The 12,130-nt window shown below is 49.9% G+C and overlaps 1 protein-coding gene across 2 annotated transcripts in view; it reads right to left on the reverse strand.

Annotated features, from left to right (window-relative positions):
* cntn2 (contactin 2) overlaps positions 1 to 12,130 on the reverse strand; it is a 196,378-nt gene that overhangs the window by 79,894 nt on the left and 104,354 nt on the right. For both annotated transcript variants that reach the window (XM_038820061.1, XM_038820060.1), the window contains exons 5-6: positions 11,240 to 11,335; positions 7,982 to 8,191 (exon numbers count right to left, since the gene is read on the reverse strand). In XM_038820061.1, the coding sequence (XP_038675989.1) occupies positions 7,982 to 8,191; positions 11,240 to 11,335 (306 nt within the window). The remainder of the gene's footprint in view (positions 1 to 7,981; positions 8,192 to 11,239; positions 11,336 to 12,130) is intronic.

Consider the following 12,130-nt stretch of genomic DNA (forward strand, 5'->3'; position numbering starts at 1 on the left):
TAAAAAGCCTTGGGATTTTCCTTAACCCTATTTGCCAGTGACTTTTCATGACCCCCTCTAGCCCTCCTGACTCCTTGCTTAAGTTCCTACCTCCTTTCCTTATATTCCACACAGGCTTCGTCTGTTCCCAGCCTTCTAGCCCTGACAAACGCCTCCTTTTTCTTTTTGATGAGGCCTACAATATCTCTCGTTATCCAAGGTTCCCGAAATTCTTCCTCACAGCAACATGCTGGTCCTGAATTCCTTTCAACTTGAAAGCCTCCCACATGTCAGATGTTGATTTACCCTCAAACATCCGCCCCAATCTAGGTTCTTCAGTTTCCGACTAATATTGTTATAATTAGCCTTCCCCCAATTTAGCCCATTCACCCTAGGACCACTCTTATCCTTGTCCACCAACACTTTAAAACTTACTGTATTATGGTCACTGTTCCTGAAATGCTCCCTGACTGAAACTTCTACCACCTGGCCAGGCTCATTCCCCAATACCAGGTCTAGTACAGCCTCTTCCCTAGTTGGACTGTCTACATATTGTTTTGAGAAGCCCTCCTGGATGCTCCTTACAAACTCTGCCCCGTCTAAGCCCCTAGCACTAAGTGAGTCCCAGTCAATATTGGGGAAGTTGAAGTCCCCCATCACAACAACCCTGTTGTTTTTACTCTTTTCCAAAATCTGTCTCCCTATCTGCTCCTCTATCTCCCGCTGGCTGTTGGGAGGCCTGTAGTAAATCCCCAACATTGTGACTGCACCCTTCTTATTCCTGATCTCTACCCATATGGCCTCACTGCCCTCTGAGGTGTCCTCCCGTAGTACAGCTGTGATATTGTCCTTGTCCTTCTTGGTGGTGAAGGTCATGAGTTTCTGCAGCCAGGCCCGAAGCCTAGGTGACTTGCCATATGGCACCTCATAGATGCTGCCGGTAGTAGCTACGGTGACCCGGAAGGAGTGGATGTGGTTGTGCTGCTAATCAAGCAAGCTGCTTTGCCCTGGATGGTTTAGACCTTCTTGAGTATAGTTGGAGCTGAGCCCATCGAGTTCTATGTGTAACTCAAAGCTGAGTCTCACTATGACATGTAAGTTCCTACCGATCGGCGGGCCGGCCTCTCGTGGTGGGGACCTCTTTTGCCTCCGCGCCGGCCCCTGTAGCCCTACGCCATGTTGTGTTGGGGCCTGCGCGGAGAAGGGAGCTACCGTGCATGTGCGCATTCGCGCTGGTCGCAGTGCGCATACACAGACCCGCGGCGCCCATTTGACCCATTTGGAGCGGCGTGGGTCGCTCCAGTGCCGTGCTGGCCTCCTGTAGGGCTTAGGATCGCTGCTCCTGCGACAGCGTCAACAGTCCGCCTCAGGATCAGAGAATCCCGCCCGCTGCTTTTGAATCTGTTTGTGCGTGTTGTCAGACTTTTGTATCTCTTGCCCGATGGAAGAAGTTGGAAGAGTGAGTAAGCCGGGTGGGAGGGATCCTTGATAATGCTGCCCGCTTTCCCCAGGCAGCGGGAGGTGTTGACAGAGTCCATGGATGGGAGACGGGTTTGTGAGCAGCATATTTGATAAATGGGAGTAATTCTGTGATATAATGATCCCCTTAGTCCTCTGATCTTCACCGATTTGACAGCTTGAAAGTATTTCACAAGGATTGCAAAAATGTCCTTTAAATGTACCAAACATATAGTGCCTTGCTGCCACAAACAGTTTCCAAAAATATAAGTACTTTGCATTGCCATGCACATTTGTCAAAGATTATTTGCAGAATCAAACATTGCTACACATTTAGATTTGTTGTTTAATTATAATGAATTAATGATCTGGGAGATTTAGATAATGACCAATTAAAACATTTTCAGAAGTACAGATGTCATCCTGTGCACATGGCACTTCTGCGAGATATGTTTTGAAAAAATGTTTGAATAATTATATTCACTTAGGCACAAAGCAGATCCGACTTAAAATTTGATCTTATTGTAATCGTGATCAATATCTCCCGTGTTAAAAAAACAATCGCCACAGTTGTAACCGTGGCAACAGTCACTGGGCAGTGCCGAACACTTGTTTAGGAACAAGTTGCGGAGGTTTTCTGTTGAATAACCTGGTGTTTTGGCCCATGTACAGCAGCACAGGGTGCTGGTAATGAACTGAGTTCGGGGTTTTCACTGGGCAGTTCACTGCTAGTCTCAAACCCCCAAATTAAAAGGAACTTTGTTTGCATACATTTTGAAACGCTCCTTGTACATCGCGATCATTCATCTGTTAGCTCAAGAACGAAATGGCCAAAATGAAAAAACAGCAACAGATGGAGTGTAATGTTTGTGCATCTGCCGCAGTTTTGATGTCCGACTTCTTTTAGAGAATTTATGTTCCATCTGTTTAGCTGGGTAACGTCACTGATATCCATAGACATGGAGACAATGTTGTCTTTGCTACTTGCTTTCAGCTGATTATTTTCTATGTTCCTTCCACAATCTGTATGGGATATCTTTGGCCAACAACATCGTCAACAATAGCGTGCATTTATATAGCACCTTTAACATAGCGAACTGCGTATTACGGGAAGGCAGACGGCTCGTGCCCCCATCCCCACCCACCTCACTCCTGGAAGGAGTGTCAGCTTGAAGCTTGTGTGGTTCTGTGCCAGCCCATCCTCGCAGCCATAATGTGCAGCAGACTGGCTAAATTGGCAGGCAGTGGCAATTTCCGCCGTTCGCTCGGAGAAACTCCCCAGGCCAAAGAAAATGGGAAAGGGCTGTTGAATAGCGGGGAGTTTCCGGTTCTGCAGCCACCAAGAAACATTCCGCTAAACACATCCAAAACCAGACATTGATTCTTTTCCATTGAATCGTGCCCTCCAGCTCTTCCTTTCTATTTAATCATTGTTATTCTCAACGTAATTGCAGCCTGCATCTTTTTCTACAATGCAACGAAACCAAACACAGTGTATAATATATATCAAAAATGTACATATATATGTAAGCGCTGTTACAAGTAGGCGACACAACAATTTGTGCACAGCTAGCTTAGAGAGGTTGAGGGGTAAGTATTATGCACAGGACTTTGGGAGGAACTGCCCTGCTCATCCACTTGTTTACACCCTCCTTCAAAATAGTTTATGTGAATCTGAGCGAGCAGGTGGAATCTTGGTTTAAAATTTCATGAAAATGACATAGCTGGTGGTTGAGAAGCCTCTCAGTCCTGCCCTGGAGATGCGGCGGTGTTGGCGCCGTGCCAGCCGGCGTCAAAGGGCTTGGTGCCACGCCAACCGGCGCCGAAGGGCCTCCGGTGGCCGGCGCGTGTTGGCGCATGTGCAGGAGCGCCAGCCTGTGCTGGCGTCATCCCAGCGTATGCGCAGGGGGGTTCGTCTCCGCACCGGCCAAGGGGAAGGTTGACAGCAGCCAGTGTGGAGGGAAAGAGTGCCCGCATGGCACAGCCCCCCCCCCCCCCGGCGGATCGGTGGGTCCCGATCGTGGGCCAGGCCACCATGGGGGCACCCCCCGGGGCCAGACCCCCCGCGCCCTCCCGAGGACACCGGAGGCCGTCCGCAGAGCCAGGCCCCGCCGGTAAGTACCTGGTCTAATTTATGGCGGCGGGACCGGCCTAAAACGGGCGGCCGCTCAGCCCATCGCGGGCCGGAGAATCGCCGGGGGGGGGGGCCACTGCCAGTGGCCGCCGACCGGCGCGGCGCGATTCCTGCCCCCGCCAAGTCTCCGGCGCCGGATAATTCAGTAGCCGGCGGGGGTTGGATTCACGCTGCCCCCCGGCAATTCTCTGACCCGGCGGGGGGGTCGGAGAATCCTGCCCCTGAGCTCTGTCCAGGCATCTCATATTATGCTGCAAGGTCCTTCCTGTTTATTTCCTTATTTCCCCTTTTATTTTGATCCATGGATGATTAATGGGCATGTGTCTTTAAGGCAAGCAGCCAGTATGTTTAATTCAATCAGAAGAATCCAGAAGTTACAGGAGCGATCCCTTTGCTAGTCTGTGCTGGTTCGAACAGGAGACATCAGCCTTGTCAGCACCAGTGAGAGAGATGGGTTGGGACTTGGTTTGATTGATTGGCTGGTGGACAATGAATTGGCCCAAAAGGCCGTATTATGCCTGGTGACAGGTGGTGATTGGATTATATCCCAGTGGAATGCTTTTCAGAGTTCCAAGGAATTTCAATGTTGATTCTGGCAGCCCCGACGTAAGAACCTGCAAACTCTCTCTGGAAAAGCTGCTGTGAGTGCTGTATTCCTGAAACTACAGAGGACTAAATACAAACCACAAACTGAAAGCAAAGTTTGAAGAGAAGTAAGGTGCCTCTCCAGAAAAGCTGAGTGCTGTATTTCTAAACTATAGAGAACTTGAAGGAATGAACGATTCAACAGTGAAGACGGCTATGGGCTGCAAACAGAGACTTTAACCTGCACGCTTGCAGTAAAAAAAGGTTTGCTAAAAACCTGAAATAAAGACTCTTTTTTTCTTTCGCTTATGATTTTTACCCCTTTCCACCCTTTTGTGTTTGTTTGTCTTGTGTGTGTTTGTGTGTAGCGGGTGAGGGAAAAGTTAAAGTGTGGCATTAGGTGTTAGTTAATAGTTAACCAGTTGTATTTGCTGCATGGTTCATCGCAGTTCTTGTTATAAATAAACAGAAATTGTGATTACATTTACAAACCCGGTGACTGTAATTATTGGGCAGCCAAGGCCAAAGACTTTGTGTATTTTGTAAGAATTATTGGTTAATTCAATTATGTTGCGACTCCGAGACAAGTGGTGCTGGAATTGACCGTCCACGTGCCCCGGGTGTCATAACAATGCTAACTGCAGTAGAATTCTTATTAACACGATGAAGATGAACACTTGTTGGCCGAGGGTGCGAAGTGACAAGCTGCTCAAATCTCATGGGTGTAGATTCCTTGGAGGCAGCCCAGAGGAGGTTGACCAGATTGATACCTGGAATGAACAGGTTGTCTATTGAGGAAAGGTTGGACAGACTGGGCTTGTTTCCACTGGAGTTTGGAAAGTGAGGGGTGACTTGACTGAACTGTAGAAGATCCTGAAAGGTCTCAATAAGGTAGGCCTGGATAGGTTGCTTCCTATTGTGGGTGAGCCCAGAACCAGGGGTCGCCTTTTTCGGACTGGGATGAGGAGATTGTTTTCTCGCAGAGGGTGTGTGATATTGGAAGTCAGCCTCAGAGGGTAGTGAAAGTTAGGCCAATTGGCCTGATTCTGCTCCTATTTCGAATGTCTGTATATTGGTTTGCCCGGTGCTCGTGGCAAATCGCCAAATCCCTGGCAAGTTATAGGAATAATTTATTCTATACAGTGTATGATGTGTGAATGGACATGTGAATGGAAGTTCCATAGTTTCTATGAGAGGTCATAGGATTTGTTTGGGGTGTCGACCTTGGCATGCAGGTCCATAGAATCCACAGAATCCCTACAGTGCAGAAAGAGGCCATTCAGCCCATCGAGTCTGCACCGACACTCCGAAAGAGCACCCTACTTCGGCCCGTTCCCCCGCCCTGTCCCCGTAACCTCACCTGACCAGCATGTCTTTGGACACCGAGGGGCAATTTTAGCATGACCAATCCATCTTTGGACATTGAGAGGAATCCGGAGAACCCAGAGGAAGCCCACGCAGTCACGGGGAGAACGTGCAAAGTCCGTACAGTCGTTCCCAAGGTTGGAATCGAACCCCCGATCACTGACGCTGTGAGGGAACAGTGCTAACCACTGTACCACCATGAGAGGCCAAAGCTGGTGGGTGGGTTGGGGTGGGGTGGGACATACCTTGGCATGGAAAGGAGCATGAGGAGCAGCTTTTGATATTACATTTTTACAGGTCCTCGCATAAGAAACTTGGCTCACAGCCTCGCCTCATTGAAAACCTTGTCCAATTCCATGAAAACTGCGGAGTAATCGGACGTGCTCCAGCAAGGGATCCAACCAGGTTGGGAATGCCGACTTGTAACCCAAGCCAGCTGGCACCCTTCAAATGCCCTGTTTAAAACTGTAAACCCCAGGAATGGGATCAGGAATCCCGGAATCTGGTCCTGGCCGCCATTTGTAAAGGTGAAAATCCAGATTATTGTGTCCAGCGTTTGTTTAACAGCTGCCAAAATTTAAAACAAAAAGGGACATATTAAATGTTTCTGCATTCGGACCTCAGCTCAACTAATGGATGCTACTTCCCCAATGGACCGAATGATCTTGTGTGTCTGTGGAAGAATCTGCTCCCTGCGCTTTGGAACGTGGAGCAGTGGGAGTTCGGCCGCTGGAGATTCAAACTGTGGAATTTCTTTAAAAGCCTGCAAGACAATCTGCATCTCGAACACCGGGCTGACTGTCCTTTAGATATGATGCCAGCTCCTGCCCAGCCATCAGCTGACGTGGACTTCTCAATGTCACAGCTGCCCTCACAATGGCGTCCCAGCCTCAATCACCTTCTTTCATGAATGTGCGACCATCTCATAGAATTTACAGTGCAGAAGGAGGCCATTCGGCCCATTGAGTCTGCACCGGCCCTTGGAAAGAGCACCACACCCAAGCCCACACCTCCACCCTATCCCCATAACCCAGTAACCCCACCCAACACTAAGGGCAATTTTGGACACTAAGGGCAATTTATCATGGCCAATCCAGCTAGCCCGCACATCTTTGGACTGTGGGAGGAAACCGGAGCACCCGGAGGAAACCCACGCAGACACGGGGAGCATGTGCAGGCTCCGCACAGACAGTGACCCAAGCCGGGAATCGAACCTGGGACCCTGGAGCTGTGAAGCAATTGTGCTATCCACAATGCTACCGTGCTGCCCTTGGGTTCGGCCGACTGCCACAGCCCCGTGCCAGCTCCGCGTCAACGTCCAGGCCCACTAGCGGCTGCAGTGATGGTAAATCCAGCCCATCCTGACATCACCCCACCCCCCCTCACGTCCCCACACTCCAGTCCCGGTCAGCACTCACTTACGGCTGTGTATATATTCCTGGCCAGAATGTACATGATTGGATAGTCAGACCTGGAGACCTCATTGTTGGAAGTGATTGGTTTTACTTCTATAATTTGTATGAATTAACTATCCTCCACGATCTGCGTTTTGCTGGAAAGATCACCCTGCTTTTGTCAGCAGGTGTTGCTGTAGTTTCAGCCACCAACTCCGGTTGCTGTGATTCATGGAGACTCTGTTTAAATAGATGCTGTAGGTTGTTTGACAAATTAGACTCTGTTTGCTGAGTGAATGGACAGCTCCAAAATAGATTGCTTGTTATGAGTAATGCTGTAAGCCTTGCTTCACCTACAGTAAGCATTCTGGGCACTCTCAGTGAACGCCATCACATCACTAAATGATCGATTTACTCGGGGGCCCAGTGGCAGAGTGCCGGAAGGTGCTTTATATTAGCTTTCCACCCTCCAGCTTCTTCTTATTTCTTCAGCAGCACATTCGAAGAGCTAAGAAAATAACAACACCCCGCTGTTTGCTTAAAGCCACAGTATACCTGTTTGTTAAGGTTGACGTCAACATTCGGGCTTTGGTTGAGCCGACAGAGGAGAAAGATCCTCCGGCCTCCATGCGACATGTTTTTGGGGAGTGAGAGGTGGCCCCCCTTGGGATCCTCTAGCCCCGCCACTGTCTATGGAATTTCCCATTGGATCCACCCACCCGCCGTCGGGAAACCCACAGCGGGGGTGGGATGAGCCACTAGCTGAAACAACCGGAATATCTCACCCGAATATTCCACAGCAACAGAAGGAAACCAGTCCGTCCCTTCTACCATTCAATTAAATGACAGCCGGTGCGCACCTTAGCTCTGTCCACCTGTTTTTGGTTATATCACCCTTAATAACCTTGCCTAACAAAAATCTATCAATCTCATCTGTCAATGTTGTTTTTAGTTTCGCTGCTGGAACTCAGCAATGCTTTAACCTCAACGTGTGACCACCGATTGACACCGCCAGCTAATAGGCCGCCACTGAACCGCTTTATGGTTAGAAGCTGAAGGGACTCACCCACAAACTGCACAGCCAGAGAAGCGGGCTTGCTGAAGACGCTGGTCGTGACGTAGTCAATGTGGCTGGTGAGGTAGCAGGAGTACGCGCCAGCATCTGAAGCCTTTACCTTGGCGATGTAGAGATTTCCTGTCACCTGCGAGATGAAGTGACGGTCGTCTGCCGATATGAAGTTTGGGATTTCGCCGATGAACCAACGATATGTGGGGCCTGGAGTGCAAATAAATATTAAAAGATAAATCAATCTATCTGTCAGGACTTAGGGCAAATTATCGGAGGTTAACCGTGTGGACCGGATTCACAGAATGAAAAGTTGGGGAGGAGTTGGAAAATTATCGAGTCATCATGCCGGCACTGGCTCTTTGATAGAACTATCCAGTTGGTATCCTACCTCAGCTCTTTCTCCATAGTCCTCCAGTTACTGCTCTTTTCCAGTATTTATCCTGTTCCCTTTTCTGTATTTTACAAACCTGCTTATGCTACCTTTTCCAGCAATGCATTTCAGATGGAGCGGGATTCTCTGACCCCCCCCGCCGGGCTGGAGAATCGCCGGGGTGGGGGGCGTGAATCCTGCCTCCGTTGGCTGCCGAATTCTTCACCGCCAGGGTTTTGGCAGGCGCGATGGGCCGAGCGGCCGCCTGTTTTAGGCCAGTCTCGCCGGCGTAGATTAAACCAGGTACGCACCGGCGGGACCTGGCTCTGCGGGCGGCTTCCGGAGTTCTGGGGGGGGGAGGGGGGGTCGCGGGGGTTCTGACCCTGGGAGGTGCCCCCATGGTGGCCCGGACTGCGTTTGGGGCCCACCGATCCGCGGGTGGGCCTGTGCCGTGGGGGGCACTCTTTCCCTCCACCCCGGCTGCTGTGGACCTCTGCCATGGCCGATGGGGAGACGAACCCTCCCGCGCATGCACCAACTCGCGCCGGCCGGCGGAGGCCCTTCGGCACCATTTGGCACGGAGCCAACCCCACCGGCGCCAGCTTAGCCCTTGAAGATGCGGAGGATTCCGCACCTTCCGGGCGGCCCGACGCCGGAGTGGCTCACGCCACTCCTTGGCGCCGGGACCACCCTCCCCACCAGGTAGGGGAGAATCCCGCCCCATAACTGTAGCAGTGCTGCCCCTTTAAGGCGGCGGACCTTGTGGCCCAGGTGAGAGGCTTCAGGCCAATCGTGCGGGAACGCACGAACCCCGGCCAATAGTGAGCATGAGCCGGGCCCTGGGAGCAGGGGGTGGGCCCTGGATCCGGAGGGCTGGGCCCATCCATTCATGTTCTGTACCTGTATATAGACCAGCTTTTCATTAATAAACCCCTTTGTTACCTCAGAGTATCATCTCGAACCACCAGAATAATAACTCACTGTCTTCAAAACTTTCTCCTCATGTCTGTACCGGCTCTGTTGCTAAGTACCCCTCTCCTGGGTCACTGACCTCTTTGCCAGTGGAAACCGTTTCTCTCGATCAGCTCTATCAAAAACCTTCCGAACTTTGAACACCTCAATTAAATCTCCCTTTTACTCTCCATAAATAATATTTGAATAGGAGATTCAATGGATAAAAATATCAAAACGTCAGTGACAAACAAATCCAATTAAGACTAAGAATGTCATGAAATTAGTATTGGAAGGGAAGGAAACGCTGCATATGTTGAAATCTGAAATGTGCACTAATTACAGAATGCCAAAGAAGGTGTGAATGTGATTTACAGGGATGATGCAGATGCCAGAACTGGGAGGTTGGGACGATACAGATGCCAGAACTGGGAGGTTGGGACGATGCAGATGCCAGAACTGGGAGGTTGTGACGATCAGGAAAGATTGCTGGATCGCTTTTATTTTGAAAAGAGAAGTTTGATCGGTGACATGCTGTGGCCGGGCAGAGGCTACAGAAAATAGGGCGGATGCCTACCCCACCCATCTTCCCACCCACCCTTGAGCTCCGCCATAATACCAGATATGTGGATCTGGAGGCAGCCCCTCGCAAAAATAGAATCCCCCCTTTCTTCCTACCCATCTGCAACCTTAAATCCGCCCCCTCCACCTTCCACCCCCACCCCTTCCACCTTCTTGACTTGCTCAAACCCTCCCTGCCGCAGATGCGAACGGCTGAAGGACCTTTTATCATAATAATAATAATCATTATTATTATCATCACTGTGAAAAGCCCCTAGTCGCCACATTCCGGCGCCTGTTCGGGTACACGGAGGAGAATTCAGAATGTCCAATTCAACTAACAAGCACGCTCTTCGGGACTTGTGGGAGGAAACCGGAGCACCCGGAGGAAACCCACGCAGACACGGGGAGAACGTGCAGACTCCCGCACAGACAGTGACGCAAGCCGGGAATCAAACCTGGGACCCTGCCGCTGTGAAGCAACAGTGCTAACCACCATGGTACTGTGCCGCTCTTCACTGTAGGCCTCTACGACTCTATGACCCCAGACCTATCTAACACCGGTGATCCATGGGCCTTCTTCCTCCTCCTGCAGTTCTGACAGTGGTACTAACACGCTATCGGCGCTGCCGCGACTGATAGAGCCAGCCGCCAATTGAATTGGCCGGCAGCTCCTGGGGATTGGACTTCCTCGCCAGTGAGGAGCCTTTTGACCTGATTGACTGCCTGCCTCTCTTAAATGGCTACATTTACATCGGGGTGCCCCTGGAGAAGGAGCATGTGATACCTGCTGGTATGCTCGAGGGGCTTTCCAGGACTGGTGAGAACCACTGGGACTTGAGAGTGCTTCATCAGCCCCCGAAACAACATTTCAATTTTCAGTGGTTAAGTTTCCTTTAACATTTTGCCTTTTGCTTGTCCTGTTAATGAGTTTATTTTAGTTGATTTACTGTCGCTTTCCAAAAGTGACACTGAGTGGGTTAGCAGATCGAAGGCAGCCAAGATGTTGAAAATGGAGGAATTATCAAGGAAAGGATTTATGTCCAGTTTCATACTTCACCATCTGGATTGGGAATCATTGATCAGCCAATATCTATTTCTCAGCTAACATCACAAAAGAAAGATGATCTCAATGCTGTTTGTGAGATGGATAAAAATTGGTTGCTGTGTTTTCATACATCACCGCAGACACTTCATCTTCAGAGTGTCCTGCGAAAGGTGTTACATATGTAAGGTGTCCTTTCTTTGAGAGCATCAAGTTTAAGGGAGGAAGGGAAGACTGGGGGGAGGGAAGGAGTTTGACAGTTTTGATTGGTCTTAAACATTTATATTGAAATGAAACAACGCGATTCAACACAGGATGATGTGATTACCTGGATAATGCGGGGGTGCGTTACAAGGAAGCATTAATCCGGTCCCTTCAGTCACTCTTGCCAGCTCCCTCACTTCTGTTGAAAACTGCGACAGATCTAACAATAGAAATAGTGAACCGATTAAATGGGGAGGAAGGGTGATGGGGGGAGGAGGAGGGTATAACTGAGAGATTTTAGAAAATAATAAGATGATGCATTTCACTTTCAACTCTGAAAATTGTCCGTAATCGGCCACAACTCTTGCCAAAGCTTTTAAATGTTCTGAAAGAAGGTTTTGTTTTCAGGCTCACAATGAACCCATTACCTTATTTCGGCAGGAGTGGGCTGGTGGGCAATAGCCCATCAGCACTACGGCAAAGATACAAGTTGGCACTTTTGCAGACTATCATTAGCACGGTAGCATTATCATCTAACACAAGGCAGGAGGTGGAGCCTCTCTCACATTCCATGGGCGCTTCTTCCCTATTTGTAAGGAAAGTAGTGTCGAATTTTACAGACCAATAAACATCCAGATCTATGCTCAGTGTGACTTGTGGCTATATTAGAATTAGGCTAAGGGCGTGGAATTTAATAGAGGGGAAATTGAAGGCCTAGCTGGGAGAGTGCCTCCTAGGAATTGACCTGAGGAAGATTATGATCTCGTTTCATATCAGCCCTTTTGCAGCCAGTGGTAAGAAAGATTCCAGGTCCGGTAGCAGGTCTGGGGCAGCACGGTAGCATGGTGGTTAGCATAAATGCTTCACAGCTCCAGGGTCCCAGGTTCGGTTCCCGGCTGGGTCACTGTCTGTGCGGAGTCTGCACGTCCTCCCCGTGTGTTCGTGGGTTTCCTCCGGGTGCTCCGGTTTCCTCCCACAGTCCAAAGATGTGCGGGTTAGGTGGATTGGCCATGCT

The sequence above is a fragment of the Scyliorhinus canicula genome, chromosome 15 (genome assembly GCF_902713615.1).
Source record: "Scyliorhinus canicula chromosome 15, sScyCan1.1, whole genome shotgun sequence".
Classification (NCBI taxonomy): domain Eukaryota; kingdom Metazoa; phylum Chordata; class Chondrichthyes; order Carcharhiniformes; family Scyliorhinidae; genus Scyliorhinus; species Scyliorhinus canicula.